This window comes from Danio aesculapii, chromosome 23 (genome assembly GCF_903798145.1).
Source record: "Danio aesculapii chromosome 23, fDanAes4.1, whole genome shotgun sequence".
Taxonomy (NCBI): Eukaryota; Metazoa; Chordata; class Actinopteri; order Cypriniformes; family Danionidae; genus Danio; species Danio aesculapii.
This window is the reverse complement of record NC_079457.1, coordinates 19,954,124-19,974,304: the sequence shown is the minus strand read 5'-3', so window position 1 is coordinate 19,974,304 and position 20,181 is coordinate 19,954,124. Positions and strand designations below refer to the sequence as shown.

The 20,181-nt window shown below is 36.4% G+C and overlaps 1 protein-coding gene across 1 annotated transcript; it reads right to left on the bottom strand.

Annotated features, from left to right (window-relative positions):
* Nucleotides 1-5,256: 5,256 nt before the first annotated feature.
* Nucleotides 5,257-8,210, bottom strand: neurod4 (neuronal differentiation 4). The gene is made up of 2 exons (XM_056449572.1): nucleotides 8,002-8,210; nucleotides 5,257-6,907 (listed from the first exon to the last, which is right to left on the bottom strand). The coding sequence occupies exon 2, from the start codon at nucleotides 6,899-6,901 to the stop codon at nucleotides 5,852-5,854; it is 1,050 nt and encodes a 349-aa protein (XP_056305547.1). The 5' UTR covers nucleotides 6,902-6,907; nucleotides 8,002-8,210; the 3' UTR covers nucleotides 5,257-5,851.
* Between the last annotated feature and the right edge of the window lie 11,971 nt (nucleotides 8,211-20,181).

Below are 20,181 nucleotides of genomic sequence, written 5' to 3'. Positions count from 1 at the left end.
ACAAACAAAAACAGAAAGCTTGACTATTTATTTACTTATTTATTTATTTATACATGTTAAAATAAGAATTATTTTAACATTTAAAAAATGTATTACTTGTGAAGCAGTGCATCAATGGATTTGCTCTTCAGTGTTTGGACTTTGAGCGCTGAAAATTTAACCACACTGGACTGAACTAAACTGAACTTCAACTCTGAAAACTAGACTGACACAGTTTCAATTTACTAGAACTTTTATGTTAAGCTGCTTTGAAATAAATGCTATAGAAATAAAGATGAATTAAATTAAAATAGATTTTTTTCATTTTGGATCTTAAAAACAATTTACAAAAAATGTAAGTATTCTTATTTTTTCATTAACTTTGTATGGGTATTTTCAGAGGTCACAGTGCTAACCATCTGCCTTATGGGAAAATCCAACAGTCTTCATATGCCTTTTCAGTTTTCCTAGCACATTTCTCCTCTTCTCATCTGTTTTTCAAAGGAAATGTCGACAGCAGCTGACATCTCTGAAATTGTTCCCTTATTTCAGCCCTGCTGAGTTCTATGCAGACGGCTGATGCATTGGCAATGAACATTGCCAGTTTGTGTATAACTTCAGTTGAAATTAATTGCACAGTTTTATCAGTAACTTGCTGAGATTGCAGATGATTTAAATGAATTTGGAGACTTCCACCACACCTAAAGTGATGGTTCACACATAAATTAAAATAGCCATGGGTCAAATAATGACAACTGCACTTTACAGTAACACCTCATTTGTTAACACTAGTAACTCCAAGAGCAGTATATTGAAATCATTCAATATATTGAATTAATATCAAATAATTTTTAAGTAAATTTCACAATTACTGCATAGAAGCTGGATTGAACACACTGAATTAAACATGATGCTAGAAACTAGAAAGGCAGATATAAAGCTCTAAAAAATACTTTTGCTGCTTCTTCAATCTACTTATTTAAGATGAGTTGAACCAACACCATTCTTAAGTTTTTTTTTTTTTTTTTTTTTTTTTGGGAGGGGGGTGGTCGTTGGCAAGCAATTAAAACATAATTGTTTTATGTTCAAACAACATAAATTTGTAAAAACTTTTAAGTTAACTTAATGGAATTGTGTTGGGACAACATGAAGGAATTACACTGGAAAAAAAGCTTTCATCCAATTACAAAGAATTTAGGGTAATGGTTCACATCTAAATTTTATCACTTGACCCAATGAAAAATAAATCATTTCCCTTAAACAATATTTTCTATCTCCATGAGAACAATTTTTTTATAACCTGCATGATTCAAAGCATATTTGCCTTGTTGAAGAAAATCAATTCATTTAAATTTTCTAATTTGTTCTAAACAAGAAGATATAGCTTAATTCTTAAGGTAATGGGGGGGGGGGGGGGGGGGGGGGCTGTAATGGCTTCACATCTAAATTTGATCACTTGAGCCAATGAAGATAAATCATCCGCATTGAACAATATTTTTTCCATGAAATCCATGACAGTACAAAGCATATTGAGTTTCTGTTTAATATGCATGCACTGGCCTGTGAGTATACCTTAAATATTTACATTGGTCAAAACTAATATTTCTTAGTTGAACTATTAATTAATAAAAACATTTATATTAAACTACGTTTTGAAATGACAAATAATCATGCATTCATTTTCTTTTCGGCTTAGTCGCTTTATTAATCTGGGGTTGCCACAGCGGAATGAACCACCAACTTGTTTACGCAACAGATGCCCTTCCAGCCAGGACCTAACACTGGGAAACACTCACACACTCTTGCACGCACTCACATACACTACGGCCAATTTAGCTTACGCAATTCACTTGCACTGCATGTCTTTGGACTGTGGGGGAAACTGGAGAACCCAGAGAGAACCCACGTGAACACAGGGAGAACATGCAAACTCCATACAGAAATGCCAACTGACCCAGCCGGGCTTGAAGCGACCTCCTTGTTGTGAGGCGATTGTGCTACCAACTGCACCACCATGCTGCCCCTTCACTAATATTATTTGTGATAAAATGCTATTAATATTAAAATGTTCATATAATTCATTTACAATACAGTTTGTAAAGTAATATGTTCTGTCTTTAAGTAGATGTATTATATGAGAGACTTGCTTTGTTTACAAAGAAAGTGGATCCAATTAGATTTTCATTGTAAACATTAAATAAAAGTTTAAAAGGTATTGTTTTATGTCATATGTTAAGTTTTTAGTTATGACACTCCTTAAATGATTCTGCATAAATCCGCAGATTTTTTTATGAAATTCTCAACAGAAATAGCAAAAAATGTCTGCAGATTCTGTCGGGCCCTAGTTATAGAATAAATCTGCATAATATTAAGCTCAATGGACACTTAATTAAGCTTTTACATATCTATAATAGATTAAAAAAGACATAGTTGGCATTAATTAGTTATATTGACTTGGGAAAAACGGTTTTATTAGGGTAATTACATCATTTAATAACATAATTTATAAACTTTGTCCAACATTGTGTTTACAGTAAAGCTTTTCTTGAAAACAATTTTGTTCGTCAAGATTTCTCTCCAGAAGTTATGAGCAATACAATTTAAAAAAATAGTAGTCTTCAAAAAGGGGGTGTCACGGTGGCGCAGTGGGTAGCACGATTTTCTCACAGCAAGAAGTTTGCTGGTTCAAGCCTCGGCTAGGTCAGTTAGCATTTCTGTGTGGAGTTTGCATGTTATCCCCATATTTGCGTGGGTTTCCTCTAGGTGCTCTGGTTTCCCCCACAAGTCCAAAGACATGCGGTACAGGTGAATTGGGTAAGCTAAATTGGGTAAGCTAAATTGTCCGTAGTGTATGTATGTGTGTGAATGAGTGCGTATGATGGGTTGCAGCTGGAAGGGCATCTGTTGCATAAAACATGTGCTGGACAAGTTGGTGGTTCATTCCGCTGTGGCAACCCCAGGTTAATAAAGGGACTAAGCCGAAAAGAAAATGAATGAATGAGTCTTCAAAAAGAGTTGTTGTTCTCACACATGCACTCATTCCCTCAGGTATCTGCTGTTTGAGCTGTTTGTTTTAGACTCTTGCGATACTTTATCGACTGTTAAACAAAAGCCCAATACACGTTTCACCTTGTGGACAAACCAAGTATTGCAAGAACAGCATAAATAGGGCGTGAATTCACAACAAACAAACAAAAATCTGCCATATTGTTTTCTAATGACACAATTGGTGTCAAGCACACTGTATATGAACCCTTATTTACACATAAAAACCAAAGTGTATACTCTGGGGCTCATTTCCCCCAATTTGATTTCACTTTGCCATTATTAGAGCCAGAATGCTCTTGAGAGCCTCCAGTGCACTTGACTCCCTCCATCCTGACCTTTCCTCATCTTCACCACCCACTTCAACCATGTCAACGTGTGGAGCAAGCCTCATTCCAATGCCCAGCTGACCCACAAGAGCACAGGGAAAGGGGTCACTCAAGAATAGGGCCTCGTTCACCTCCTCTGTTTTGGTTTACTCGCTCTCCCACTTTCTCTTTCTCTCTCTCTCTGTCTCTCAGTATAGTTCGGCCCCAGCTGTCCATCAGCCCCCCGCAGTTCTCCCAGCTGTCTCGACTCTCCGAACGAACAGCCTCACAACAATGCAGGTCAGAGGTCAAGAGAAAGAACACACTGCACTTACAATAGACCAGTGGCGCCCGCTAAAACAATCGCTCCTTTTTTTCTCCTTCACTTCTCTCGCCTCGCTCAGGGCTGGAAAAAACAAACCTTTGGAGCGGTGGATGAGGCGGGGTCCACTTCAGGAAAAAGCCCATAGTGCCGATTCCAACAATAAACACACTTTTACACACACCACTTCTCTGGCTTGTCCCTCTGTTTGTCCATTTGGAGAGGCATTGCTTTGTTCAGTATGAGCTCAGAGCTAAAGTCAATGATCGTTTGTGGATAAAGACATTTCAGTATAGCTATGCGAAGCCATTCGGCAGACATTTTCCACACTGTAATTTTTTTTTTTGTTCTCTACATCATTAACCCCCCCTTTTTTGTGTGTGTGTGTGCTTGTTTTGTTTTGTTGGTTTTCCCCAACCATTTTGGCAAAGAAAAGGCTGGGAAAACGCAAGTGAGAGTGAAAGGGGATCCCATGACACAGTCACCTGTTCCACAGCTATGTGTTCCCATGGCTCCACATGCTGCACTGACTCCCATACCCATCATAACAGCAATATTAATCACCATCGGTCTATTATTCAAACATTTTTAGCATTGCTTTCCAAATTCAGTAGCAAGTTTAAATATATTTCTGTGTGTAAAGTTTTTCTTACATTTAATTTAAGTATAAATATCCATATATGCAACGATTCTGTCATATTGCACCCTTTGTTGGTCACACATCATAGAATAGTAAAAACATTATTGTTTTTATAACTAAGTCTATAACTAACTCTTTATAACTAAGTTTTTATAATTAAGTCTATTTAAGAAACAATATTGTTAAATATTATAGCTGTACTAGTTTGTTCTAGATGCTACATATTGAAAGAATGTTAAAACATATAGCATTTGATCACAATTACAAAGGAATATGATAAGGTATATGCGGAAGTATGCAGAAAGACTTTTAATTGGTCATTAACCTTGGTTAAGTGTTTCTGGTGAACTGTATGCAATTACAAAATCGGCACGTTTAAAGTCTGTTTTCTTTAAAAATCAGTGATCTCCACTGGCTGAGTGATGTCTGATATAAAGTGGGTCTCAGATTGTACAAGAAGCACTGCATTCAATTACATTTTTCACCGCTCTGTCTTTAAAATATGAACATTTATTTTACCCAAGTATATTCAATGGAGCTTCTGCAATAGCCTGCCGATTCTGACGGGTGTGTGAGTAAACAGCTTTTCATCTCGTTTTTTTTTACGCTTCAGCAACTAAATGAATGCCAAATTCTATTTAACTGATTGTGTTTTAATTACATTACAACATTGATGCTGTAAAAGGAACTGTATAAAATTGAAAAAAGTCACATTAACCGTTCACCGTAAGTTTATCAGTATGGGAAGATACTCTAGCTCTGCATATACCCTATTAACTATCGCATTAATTTAATGTAATTCTTTTTGTGTTTTAGTATATTTCATGGCTCCTTTATACACAAAATGATAAAAAAAACAAAGTAAAGAAACAAAATAGTGTCATATTATATAAGAATATTTATTTTATTAAGTGCGAAACAGGTAAATATTTACAAATGCAAAATTACAAATATTGTGGAGAATGACAAAAATAATACATTAAACTGAAAGAATTCCAATAAATAAATTAGATACTTTATGAGAGACGGTAGCAGTGACTGGCAGCGTACCGAGAAAACAAATTAAAAAACAGTGCTAACAAATCGTTTCAAAACATCTTAACAAAATAAATAATAAATACAGTCATAAATAAATCCATTTGTTATGGCAAATGTAGTGTAATAAATGTGTTGTCCTTTTCCTTCATTTTTTTTATCATCAGCATCTCTGAGAGTCTTCAGTTTGCTTCACTTTTATGGTGTGCATCACACAAATCATACAAATCTGAGGAGGAGGACATCAAGCGTATACAGAACACAAATCCCAGAACAATTAAAAATAACATTTAAAATGGTAACAAACTCAGTCGTGACAACAAAAATAATTAAAAAAACAAGAATAAATTAACAAAAATATGCTTCTCTTTCTTAGTAGTTCAATTGCCACAGGTAGGTTGAGTTTCAGATACTCTCGCTCAGTGAGTGTTAAGGGATCAGACAGGATACATGCAAAGTGTCTCCTTAAATGCCCCTGGAGGCACACTGAGGAGCAGGAGCGTCTCTGGTGCTCATATTTGTTTATTCGCTGTAAATGCTGTTCATCTGTGATGTCACAATGTGCGACGGGGCAAACGGCTCGAAAGCCATGTCTAAAGGAAGCTCGTATCGAGAGCCAGGGAACAGTGGGTGACCCTGAGGAGCTGGAAGACCGGCTAAGGAGGACGGCGGGAATGGGTGTGAGGAGATGTAGTGGGCCGGATGAGGTGTAAAGTTCCTCTCTCCTTCACGAGGTGATGGCTCCTGCTTGAGAGCGAAGTTGCCGCTGATGCTGAGTGGTGGAGTTAGAGGCCCGTCGTATGGTGGAGTGCCACTACTACATTCATTGGGTGAGGAGTTCTCATAGTTAGGCCCCTTGTAGCCCTTTAGATGAAGCAAGTGTGAGGCCTCCATTGTGCCGTAGGGTGGACTGGGCAGTCCTGGTGAGGGATAGCTGATGGGGTGACCCTGTGGAACACCTGCTCCTGGGACCCCACACTTTTCGTCCAGCTTGAGCATGGTCGTGGGCCCAAGTTGGAGGCAGCCGGCCACAAGGTTGCTGGTAGGTTGTGAAAGCCCTTTGCATAGCATCTCCACAAAACCGTGGCTCTCGGGTGACTGACCGCTCTCCAGAACTTCTGAAAGTGCCCAGATGTAGTTGCGGGCCAGCCGCAGGGTCTCAATTTTGGAGAGCTTCTGGGTCTTTGAGTAGCAAGGCATGACGCGCCGCAAGTTGTCCAATGCGTCATTTAAGCCATGCATGCGTGAGCGTTCCCTGGCATTGGCTTTGATTCGGCGGGCACGGAAACGTTCTTGTCTTGCTTTGGTCATTTTCTTCTTTTTAGGGCCTCTTCTCTTGGGTGCTTTCTCTCCATCAAGACCCATTTCTTCATCTTCCTCCTCCTCCTCCTCTTCTTCATCCATATCCTCACTACCGATTTCTAAGGGTCCACGGTTGCTCCTGTGTAGTGAATAGTGGCCTATTTCAGGGGTACGGTCACCATCTTGTGAACTTAGGTCTTCGTCCATCCATCCAAGGGAGCTGACTAGCTCAGTCACATCTCCTGGTTTTCCGTAGGGTTTGGTCATCATTGTGATCTGAGTGCAAAAGGTACAGATTTGTGAATATGTGAAAAAAAAAATCCTTATTTACACATACATGTTTAGATGCTCAGACTAGGGTTTTTGAAATGTGCTTTTAACTCAAGAGTTAAGACCCTCATCATAGCGAGCACCATTATTGTGATGATTATTATATAGCTTACAGCTCTACAATTCCATTTCTTCTCTCAGTTTTAATGCTCCATCTAATGGCAAAGAATTTATGTTTAAACCCTTTGATTTCAGTAGTCATTTTGGAGACTCTGTCCAATCTGGGACACGAATGGATTTAGTCCACAGATAAAGCGCTCGGATTTAATTTGAGGGGAGTCTGTAAACCGGAATCAACAAACACAGGACCAAGCCACACTAATACTACTAGAACAGTTTTGAATTTGATTTGATTGAAAACGTTGAGCATTGTCTCTAAATGAATTTTTTCTGTTACAGATTTGTCAGCCTCGGAACATTTCATTTGTTTTCCTCTTTAAACTCCAGAGCGCACACTTTTAGCGAGATCAGAGTCTAATTAAAGTTCAATTCTATTGTGTCTTTTATAAACATTTGTGGCAGGCTATTTGTGCATTAATGTGAGTCATTATTGGATAAACAAAACACAAAAGTTTGTAAAAATGAATAGGCAACATTTTGACTTAATTAAAATGACTTGAATTAAATGTAAAAGATAAATTGAAATATTATAAATGTATTATGATGGAGATTGTATAGACGGATTTGAGTTATGATCGTGACCTAAAAAAATAATGAAAACAAACATTTTAGAATTCGTTATAAAAGCATCTCATAGTGTGGATAAGCTACTCCTTTTAGAACAAATGCTTATCTGTTTTGACTTTGGAATATTATTTCTTGTTTCTGAAAGTCTTTGCTTTATTTAAATCTTAAAGTAATTTGTAATATTACATATTTTCTCAGATTTCAGTATTAAATAATCTTGAAATATTCTACAATTAATCATCAGGTTTCAAAAACAATCGTAATTGTTTTTCACAACGTAAATTTCCGTAAAAACTGAAAACTAATAAACGTATTCAACAAATGATAACAAAAAATCTTAAAAACAAACATACCTGTTAATGTAGCACCTGTGTTCACTTTGATAAAACTTGAAAAAAGGGTGTTCAGAGAGCCTGAACACACTGTCAAAGTGTGTCAAAGAAATGTTGTAAAAATGAAAAAAGCCAAAATTCCACACTTTCCACCGATGGTTTGGTTTGTCAACAGTCCGTCTGCGCTAATAATGCATGTCCGTTAGTTCTCCATTGGTGCATCAGAGCGCGTCTCGTGCCTCACTGAAGCGCACTGACTCCCGGCTTTGACTTTCTAGCGATGCTCACAGGCTCCGCCCACAAGCCCCCCGCCTCTACAGCTGATCCGAACGCGCGTGGCGCGCTCGTGGCCAAAAGTTTCACGACTTAAGTGTGTGCATTTATCCCCCGGGCTTTGTGTCTGAGGGAGTTTGCATGTGTGTAGGAAACAATGCAACTTCCTTTGTACAATATACATATAGATTTTGCGTCGTGAGAAACTCAGCAATTCATTAGTCAGAAAAAGGAAGACGATTGAAAATGTTTCTGACAGTATTTGACCATGACTTCGCGTTCATAGCCTAGACGATACTTTGATCTATTACATTACACTTTTAAAGGTTCTTTATTGACATTAGTAGTTCTGTAAAGAACCTTTAACATCCAGAGCCTTTAACAACCAAACATATTTCTTAAGCGGTATCCCCCACTTAATATTTAAGTGTATTCAAAATTAATTTACAAGGCGTCTTTTGCTGAACATGTAATGTTTAATATTACATAATAATTAATAATAATAATAATAATAATAGTATGTTTGATGAAGTAGTATGATATTTTTCTGGGTTTATAAGTCTCGTCTAAAGAAAGAAAAAAATACAGGTTTCCAATTTCTGCAAAAAAGAAATGTTATAATTTAATTTATTTATTCGATTTTTTTATGAGAGTTAAACAAGATCAAAAGTGAAAATGACAACAAATAATAACAAAAATACCTAAATTAATCCGGAAAGAGATTTTCCAAATGTAAAAGCGTATTGCAGAATATATGATATGCATAAAAACTGTGGGTGACAATTCAGGCTAATAAACACAGGACAGTACTGAACGTTGAGGGTGGCAGTATGTGCATAGAGTTAAAAAAATGTATATAAGAAATTATAATTATTATTAAGTTGTATATTATTAGGTCTATATTATATAATTAATCATATTTTATATTCATAACGATCTAAAGGTTACTTGTTTTTTTAAAGTTAGTAAATGTCTACGTAAATGAAATTACGTACGATATTTAGATGGTGTGTTATGTGTTATCAACATAAATTATTTTAAATAAAATACAAGGAAATTTTTAACGACTGGATCGTAATTAGGCTGCTGATTGGTAAATAAATAAATAACAAACAACTTCAAGTTCAACAGAGTACTTTCGTTCACTGGATTATGTAACACACCAGTTGATTTGTAGTGCACTACTATTCCAAATAGAAAATAGCCTATCATCGGGAACCCGTACAAATATCACTCTCCGCTTTTTTTCGTGACCTAACGTAATTTTCTGCCCCAATAAAGCGCGCTCAGTGCTGGATTAATACCCCAGAGCCCTATTTGGTTTATAGCGAGGTCAAACGTTGGTCTTAACTCTAATTACAGTAGTCTAGTGTACAAAGACGCGCGCTCGTCCCAGTAAACGATTGTGACAGCTTGGTGCAGTGTGAGCAGGTGTGTGTGTTGTTCACCCGTTTCATTCATTCGCTCCGTCCGCTCATTAGCGCCCCTCGGCCCAGCAAAACATAACGCTCAATAACTGCTGGATTAATCAAGCCAAAACGGTTTTGTTTCGCTAAGATAACTCACTCAACCATGCATGCGCTGCCTGAGGGTGATTTGCCCCATGAAACTACTCTTTTTCTGAAAAGATTTATTAGACTTCTTCAGATGCAACAGATACTCACCATATGCTGGGTATGTTTTAATTCACAGAAGTATAATTATGAAAAGAACATGTGAAAATATCGCAAAATGTTTTTCAAGAAGTTTGTCTAGAGGGGCGCCATAGTTGTTTGTTCAACCAAAGATGCTGTTGTGTGCAGTATTTTAATACGTCGAATAATATTGTCGAATTGACAACATTCCGTGTGAGTATATGCAAAAAAAACACTTGATTTTGATGGTTCCACTCAGAATGTAATTTGTCTATGTGTCAACACTTAACCTTAAAGACTTCAATAATCTTATAGGCTTAACACAAATGAGAGTTAATTGACGTGGTTGTAAAGTTACCTAAAGTCATTAGAAGGAATCACCAAAAAACAGTAACCTTTCACGAAGAGGTTAACCGAAATTAACCATGGTTTTATTATAGCATCATGTTTTTTAGGGAAATCTTTATAATTATATAATCCAGTTCACCCAGAACTGAAAATGTTGACATCATTTACTCACTCTTCACATAATAGGCTATTTTGAAACCGGTAACCATTGACTTTAATGCTGTTTGTTCTTCTTATGGGTGTCAATGGTTACCGGTTTTTAATATTCTTCAAAGTATACAGTGCTCAGCATAACTGAGTACACCTCATTTTGAAAATTAATATTTTTATCCATTTCTCAGTGAATATAGGTGGTGCATTTAAACAAAACAGATTTATTAAACACATATGTTTATTAAAATTATATTTTAGTCACCAAACATATTTAGAAATTGAAAGAAAATACAATTAAATTAAGGCAAAATATTGCAAAAAAAAAAACTACAAAATTTTAACTACATTTTTCCTTTTTTTTTTTTTTTTTTTTTTTTTTGCTTCTTGATTTTTCCTCTCTTGGAAATTTGTATTTAATGTTTTTCTATAAAATATTATTTTGTGTGTACTAGTTTTTTCATTACTGTAAATTATTTTGTTAGATAAGGTCCAGATTTGGCTTCAGTACTGACTAAACTAATATATATGCACAAATATAATATTGGATTCCTATTAAAAATATGAATTGAAAAGATAGATTTGTGAGGGGTGTACTTATATGCTGAGCACTGTATATTGTTTGTGTTTCACTGGGAAAAAACTACTTGAAACTACTTGATGGTGTGTAAATAGGGAGTAAATATTAATTTTAAGTGAACATTACCTTTAAAAATTGACGATAAATGCAATTTATGCACACATTTTACAAGTGGTTGTTTTTTTTAATATTTCTATTTTGTTTGGATTGTACAATTGATGGCATTTTACACTGCTTTACTGATGAAGTTTGACTATATTTGGTGGAATGGGACTTTATATTATGTGTTTGCACCACAGTAGGGGCTCTATTGTAGTAGTGTGCTATTGACTGTGGGGCTTCAGGTCACACGTGTCCTCACACTGATCCCATTGTATGAGCCAAGTACGCACATCTGTGGCCTAGACAGTGCACCCATGCTCTCTCTCTACAAAAAAAAATTAAAGTTTTGTAACACTTAAAATGAACTTTTATTATAGAAATTATGCTGACAGATCACCTAAATAATATTAGAAGTGAAAAAGTTATCCAGAATAAAAGTGTTTTATTTACTTTGATGTTGTCAATGTTATCCATTAATACACTCTTTTAAAAAGTTCTTTATTGACATTAATGATTCCTTTGGATTTCAGAAAAGTTATAAATGTTTGTCACGCTAGTAAATAAATATTTATTTTATAGAAACATTGAGTGCAAAGTTTTTTGGGGAACCGAAAATAGTTCTTTTATTTTCTGAAGAAGGAAAAAACAACACTTTTGTAATTATTATTTTTAGCCCTTTAACTGCCCCACCAAGAAAAAAAAATGCATTGCATTTCTTAACTCTTAATGTCATTAGTTAACACGCTCAATGCATTTTTTTAAACTCATCCCATAATTTATAAAATATTCACCTCTACCAAATTGTTTATAAGTCGGTTTATGGTAAAAGTATTTATACTTATATAGTATTAATACTTATACTATGAAAAAATCAGAAAAAAGACGAATTTATTTAAAAACATAATCAAAATAAAAAAATTGAATACTTAATCACCTTTCTTTTTTGAAGTATGCCATAAAATATTTCAGTTTCTCATTTAACATGTTTTCTTGTTTTTTTTTGTTGTTGTTGTTTTTTTTACAATAAAACTAAACTCAACTGTGGTAGTGCAACAGGATGTTTGATTGTTTTTTTTGTGAACCAACAATGCTGCATGTGTAAACCATTATTTAAAACTTAAATTACTTTAACAATCTTTATTTAAAACAGTAAAAACATGGTCAACCGTTTGGTAGAGCATCAGTCAAACAGTTAAGAATGTAGCTGCCATTAACACATTTTTTTGGAGATAATTGGTATAGGGATAGATAAACTTTTAAGTGAAGCCGGACACTGGTGATTGATAAATGAACAGATGGGCTTAAGTGATGCGTCTGTTACACCAGCGCTCACGCGCCAGTCGCCTGCCTACCATAATCTCTCGTGCGACAACACAATCAACACAATAGGACAATATCCATACCGCTAGTTCACTCGGGTGACGCTTCTTTCCCTCCCCACAAAGAGAGGAAGGCTTCCACTGAAGTGACACAGAATGATGTAAAGATCGAAAATCTATGCCCTGATGAAGACAGAAAGCCCTCCTCACTATGGTAACAGCCAATAATCAATGTCCAATTAATCACGATTACTTTGAAAGAAAGAAAAAATAGAATTAAGTTTTAAAGTTTGTGTATTTTTGTTTTGGCAGAATCTGATTCTGAGAAACTGGCCGTTTGGTTTAGGGGTCGTCGAAAGGGTAACTTAGACATACATTTACATACATAAGTGTGTTCAGGCATATATGCATATCCGAAGTGGTGTTGTCCCATATGAACCAGGAATCACATGTGTGTCAACGGTAGTAACTGTGTCATGCTTCCCCAAAGATCCCAAGGTAACCCTGCTCCTCCACAACTTTTCCTCCCAGGAGTGTTTCACAATGCTGTGTCACACCTGCAACCTGCATTGGGAATTCCTGCGCCGAGCCCAAACTCTCATCCCTTGTGCCCTGCCGAGGGACAGTCAACTTGGGGACCGCGGCCTGCTGCATTTTCTAGTCCACCTCAACCAGAAGTGAACACTGTGGTCACAAGAGACCGTTTACTCTTTTTCACCATCTGACCTCAATCCTCAAGTTTTAATAAGAGGTTCCTTAAATGCAAAATCTGTGAATGCCAAGCCACGAGACCAGCAGTTTACTCAATAGACAACCTCCTGTTGAGATGGTGTAGAGTTCAAATTATATCCAGAGGAACAGCACACAGAACTCCCATGACCCGTTTCATTGTCTGAAAGGGGCAGTTCGACTTCTGCAACCCCCTCTGAGGTCCCGAAGACTTGTGATCTGCAACTATTTGAAGAGTACTGATAAGTTGTTTAGTATTCTGGCAAATATGAAATATAACATAAACCATTTTATAAGCTAATACTTATTTGTAGTTTACACATTATTTAGATAAGATATATCGTTTGGCTTTAAACAACAATTGCAGCTTACCATCAGTAAGTTTAAAAAAAAAAAAAAAAAAAAAAATATATATATATATATATATATATATATATATATATATATATATATATATATATATATATATATATATATATATATAGTCTGAATTATTAGCCCCATTTATTTTTCCCCAAATTTCTGTTTAACTGAGAATTTTTTTTTTCTCAACACATTTCTAAACATTACAGTTTTAATAACTCATTTCTAATAACTGATTTATTTTATCTTTGCATAATGACAGTAAATAATATTGTACTAGATATTTTTTAAGAGATTTCTATACATTTAGAGGCTTGACTTAGTTAATTTAAAGGCTTAACTTAGGTTAACTAAACAGGTTAGGGTAATTAGGCAAGTTATTGTATAACGATGGTTTGTTCTGTAAATCATCCAAAAATATATAGCTTAAAAGGGCTAATAATTTTGACCTTAAAATTGTTTTTAAAAAAATAAAAACCGCTTTTATTCAAGCCGAAATAAAAACAAATAAGACTTTCTCCAGAAGAAAAAATATTATCAGACATACTGTGAAAATGTCTTTGCTCTGTTAAACATCATTTGGGAAATATTTAAAAAAGAAAAAAAAAACTCAAAGGGGGGCTAATAATTCACTTCAACTGCATATTCAGTAGGCTCTCATTAAATGTTTTGAAAGTGACGGTAAAGACCAATATTTTTCAAAATTGATATTTTAACAAATTTGCATATTAGAATAATTTGTAAAGGGTCATGTGACTATAGTAATAGTGAACATTCAGCTTTGCTATCACATAATAAAATCAATTCTAAAAGGTAATAAAAATAGAAAACAGTTATATTATAAGAATATTATTTGTAATACTGTATTTAAAGCTTTGCTGTGTTTTTAAATAAATATTGCTTATTATAAAGCATGTACTGTATGGTATGTCTATAAAAGATATTCAAGTACCCAAACTTAGTCTAGACAATGAAATATAGCCTAGTTATATAGTTAGTTCCAATTTAATGCTGTCATACCAATTTAATGTACGCTTTTAGATATTTTTTTTCTTTATGTTTCTCTTTAAGTCCCTTAACGTCAATTTAGTATTAATTATATATTTGCTAAACAATCATCTGAAATATTTTATTTTAAAAAATCAAATAATGTTTACAATTTTTGATTTTGGAGTGTCTTTTTATATATTACCATTTATTTTAGACAGTAAATGCACTGATGTAACACTTGCAAAATATTATATAACACTAACGGCTGTCAGTACATTTCACAGCAGTCGTAATCTTTAATAAAGTGGAGTCATTTGAAAACTTTGTGAAAGAAATTTAGAGCGAAAAAAAAAAAAGTTGAGAATGAGACATGACTCTTCTAATGAAGTTGTATCAGCCAAAACTATTATTGTATTCATTTATTTTTGTCACATTAGCAACCATTTTAGTCACAGTGCAAGGATTTCCTGTAAGTTTTTTGCTAAATTTTATTTATTGTTTTTGTCGCACAACCTGGAAGTTTATTTTGCTGAATTACACACATAAACCCCATCAAATCTTCAGCAAAAACGTAATGAATCAAAACAGACTAATGAAGTGCAACCGCCCCCTGTCAACCCATCAGCGACGGTTAGTAGGACGCATCTCCTTAAGCACACCAGCGATGACTTAGCAGTTGTTTACTCTATCTGGCTTGTTGTGATGCTGCTGTAGTTCCCCTGGTTGAGAGTCCTCCTCTGTGCCAAAAAACCCCACACGCCCACAACTATTGCCACAAGTGAGTTATCCTTTTTTGCAGTCCCAGGAGACCTGTTTGGAGTGGGAAGGGGGATTCGTCCGCCTCTCTGACAGATGGGTCCTTGTTTCTGTCTTTCTCTCCCTCACTCCCTCTCTCCTGAGCTCAGACACAGACACACTCGCTTAGGCCGAGATTGAACGAATACAATAGGAATTAAAGCCATGCACACATGCTCCCTCCATGTCTCCTGAAAGCTGAGCCCCTTGTAATAATTATAAAAGCAGGGGTGTGTTTGGGTGATGGGGGGCTGGGCTGTTGGGCAAAACTTTGATAGAAATGTGGACTTAATGACTTGTTCTGCCTAATTTTCTTTAAGTCACAAACAAACTATTGAACAAATCTTTAACTACAATCTTAAAAACAATAGTTCCAAGTCAAAGAATAGCCATCTTTGTGCCTTTGGAAGAACACCTCAGTATACTTTTTTCTTTAAATACAGTATTTTTGTGCCAAAACTGTCCATTGTTAGTTAACATGAACATGAGCTGAATAGGTTTGAGAAGCTTTTTTACCCTCGTGTGATTGTATCTTAGATTCCTTTTGGAAAGCTGAATATGTCAACCTGATTTTACCCTGCAGGACATGTTCCTGGAATCCTGGAATTAACATCTATGTTGATCCTTGAACAACATTCCAATCAGCCAATCAGAAGTAAGGGATAAGTTTACTGTTTATGTTCAGTTTAGGCTTACAGTTTATGCACTTCTACGTAATTGTTATGCAACTATTATTCCCTTCTGATTTTGGGACTAATTTACAGTTATGGTTGGGTTTAGGGATAGGGAATAGGTTGGATTACATTTTTGAACAAAAATGATGTTCCAGGACCAACATAGATGTTAATCCAGGATTGCATTGTACTTAGCAAAGTCATGACGTTCTGAAACTATACGTCTCTATGTATCTCTTCTATGAGCACGTACTGTAACTGCATTACTAACGCTTGTTTTTCTTCTGTGCTTCATTATACTGAACTATGTCAGAAACTTTATATTACAAACACTTTTTGTGTCTGTCTCATAAATTGCTTCTTGCATTACTCATTTGTTAATCATTTTGAATAAAAATGGTTGCTAAATTAATTATTAAATGTTAATGTTAGTCATCTAAAAACCGGTTGCCCACTGAAGCTAAGCAGGGCTGCGCCCGGTCAGTATCTGGATGGGAGACCACATGGGGAAGCTAGATTGCTGGTGGAAGTGGTGTTAGTGAGACCAGCAGGGGGTGCTCAACCTGCGGTCTGTGTGGGTCCTAACGGCCCAGTATATTGATAGGGACTCTATACTGTTTAGTGAGCACTGTCTCTTGGATGAGACGTTAAACTGAGGTCTTGACTCTCTGTGGTCATTAAAAATCCCTTGATATCCTTCGAAAAAGAGTAGGGGTTTAACCCCGGCATCCTGGCCAAATCTGCCCACTGGCCTCATGTCCATCATGGCCTCCTAACCATTCCCATATCATAATTGGCTTCATCACTCTGGCTGTTTAGCAATATGTGTTCTACAGCAGTCTTGCATCCTCGTGTTCTTGTGTAACGTCATCATCAGCTACTAAAGTTCAGTTCCAATACTCAAGTACGGAAGACGTGTGAAACTTCCCAGATGTGTTCTTGATATCGAGGATGCACCAATGCAGACTTGAGCACGATCTTGTTCTAGAAGTCCCAGAAGTCATTGCGACTGGAGGTGGGAAGCGCAGCATTTTATATAGATTTATTATTAAAGTTCGGAGATATAACTTTTTTACCTTAGGAGTTTCCCTAAATGAAACTGTAAAAGTAAACATTACCATGGACATCTTAATAAAGGAACAAACACATTAAGGGTGTTTGCTGAAATTCATATTAAAATCTGTTTTATTTATATTGTGCAATGTATATTTATAATGTTTTTTATGCATAGTATATATATATTGAAAAGGGGAAAAACAATAAGTCATTGTATAAATGCTGTAATGTTTAAACAATTTTCCATTAAAAAACGTGTGAAGGTTATGTGACCATCAGGAAGAACGCAGCATCTCATTTCTCAAAAGACACGCTCTCTGTTCTCGTGGTCTCCCGAGTTTGTTCTTCCAAGGACACCTGTTAAGACCGGTCTCCACAAGAACGCAAGTCCATTCTCTGCGTTCTTGGAATTGAGAAACAGCCTCTGTCTTCTCTCCACCAATCAGCTGGTGTGTGGTATGCGGTCTGGTGCAATATGGCTGCCACCGCGTCATCCAGGTGGATGCTTGTGGTAGAGGAGGATATTTCCCCCAAAAATGAGTAAAGCGCTTTGTGTGTCCAGAAAAGCACTATATAAATGTAAGGAATTTGCTTGTTCCATGAACATTAAAATTAAAAGTGGAACATTTAAAGTTTGTGCACATTAAAAATAAATCATTCTCTTGCTGAGTTAAAAGTTTTTCATGGAAGTTTCCTTTAAATAATGTACTTTTATATCTTCAACATAACCTCATGGCAATTTGTAACTTTTTGATTTAGTGGCTTGTTCTCATGAAATTGTATGATCTCATTTGTCCATTTTAGTATTCGCTCATCCCTCAATGACAGTTGGATTTAGGGTGAGTTTGAAAGCACATCTCTTTTTACAAATGTTATGTTTTCGTACAAATGAAATTGTATGAATTAGCCACTCTGTTGGCAATATGTAAAAGTGTTATGTTTCCTCATGAGATCAGGCTGACATGCTTTAAACTAAACTGCTCTCTGTTGGACAATGTGGTGAATTCAAATGACCAAACTGAACAAGCAAAATCTGTTTGGAACTTTTACATCTATCTATTGTGTGGAATCCTATTGATACAACTGGGAGTTGTTTGAAAAATTAGCAGAGGAGTGATAATGTAACCACATTTAACAAGTTTTAAATGTTCAATTGATATTGAAAGCTCTTCATGGAACCATCCATGCCAATAGAGAACATTTAAGAGTACCTGTTTAAACCAAGGTGGACTCATTGTAGTGAATTTGCATGACTAACTTGAACAAGCGCTCTTGTGAAATTCTCAATCATGCAGTTTCTAATAGAAAAACTGGACTTCGGATAACAACAGTATGAGCACATTTTAAAGGTTCTGTGAATGTAAAGGATTTTCGTGGAACTATCCATGCAACTAAAGAACCTTTATTTTTGGAGTCTCCATGTCCAAAACAGATTATACAAACTGAACTGTATTCCCTTAAGAGAATAACAGAGTAAGTGTACGTCTGTGTTTTAAGAGATATGTGTTGTAAAGGTAATCCCAGAGCTCCGGCCTTATCTGCTGCTTACTGGAGCTGAATACAGGAGTTCTCTGGGATGGATCCTGAGGGACAGGCCAACAGCCTAACTCGTGTTCTCTGGCACTGGGGAGAAGTAGGGCCAAATTTTATGGCTATGAACTTTTTAACCTCAGTATTACTCAGTTTGTTATTTGGCTAAAACCATTTCTTTTTTTTTTTCTTCTGTTTAACACACTGAATTCATGGCCAATGAGGAGCAAGTGTGAGGAGGGGGAAACTGTGGGAATAAAAGCCAGTCTGCCAGTTTGTGTAAATCAATCCCATATTATATCAAGTGCCCACTGCATAATTGGAAGCGTAAAATTGCCCATTTGCACAATATGCCACCTGCAACCCCTCTCTAGACTGCTTTGCTATTGATACGATGGCTGGAGAGTGTCCATGCAACACCTCTTGCAATTTTTCTAGCGATTGCTTGGAAGTCGTGCAAATTCCATTCTGTTGGGGAATTTTGAGGGTCACACTGGCTCTTAGAGCTAACAGAATAATTGAACCATTCGAACGAGCCGAATACAATCACTTATAGTTCCAATTAGGGTGGTCAGAGAATTCCTTGCAAAACCACATTTTAGAAAATGAAGTGTTCATCCAATCGCAGTCCTGAACCCCAACCCTGTTGGGGTGAGCTGTGAGAGGCGAGGGAGAGGGGGAGGGGGGTTCCATCTGCTTTGCTGGCTGTCCTCTGGGACATGGGCATACCCCAAGGGTTTGGAGCTGGGAAGGAGAGCGGGAGGGGAGGATGGGAGGGAGTGCGAGTTTTTGAATAGATTGCACCCATGCGCTAATCAAAGGCCATAATCAGTATGCCCAAACACAATAGGCAGATTTTGCCCATTCCTTATTTCAGCTTCTCCAACAAACACAATCATTAGAAGATTCATAAGTGTCATAAAACCAACTGCAACTGGCGTTCTGTAATTAATGACATGAGTGAGCAGATTTGCAGGGTCTCATTTCAACAAATTAAAAGATTGCGCAGTGTTTGGCAGGGGGCCACGGATTGTGTGTGATCAGGTGCGTGTGGAACCCACAAGTGGAAGAGTCCGATTCCCATTGCGGTTTACTGTTGTTTGACACACAAATGTGATGAGGTTTGATTTCATTTTTGTAAACGGATTTGATGAAAGTAATCTTGCATAAAAATTTGTTTGTTGTCTTCTCTAATAAAGCGAAAATGCAGCTGCTTTATTTTCCCACAGCTTAATATTAACTGAACCGACATTTAAAAAAAAAAGCAATTTTTCCACTTTTATGCAGACTTTTGATGCAGAAAAACAGATGCCAGCTGAAAAAAAACCACACTATAAGGCTTCTGATTAAATGAGACGAGAAGTGATTGTTTGTTTGCTGCATGAAAGACAGAGAGGCAAAATGAAAGGAATCAAGTTGCATCAGGTTTCATGGTTTCTCGTCAGCTCGGACTTGTTGAGGGATGCCTGGATCTGAAAGCTGCCGGTCCATGTGGGTACCCCGGCGTTAAGCATCCCATTGATTGAACTGCTCCTCCAGGGCAAAAGCAACTTCAGTGCTTTAGTTAACACCCCTCCAACCAACCACAGGGCTTTCCGATTGGCTGGCTGCCTCTAAGCTGCCTGTCTTCTAGGCTTATTGTTTCGCGAGCCCTACAC

What these genes read in the sequence shown, in the direction of transcription:
- neurod4 (XM_056449572.1), bottom strand. Translation starts at nt 6,901, where the DNA reads ATGATGACCAAACCCTACGGAAAACCAGGAGATGTGACTGAGCTAGTC.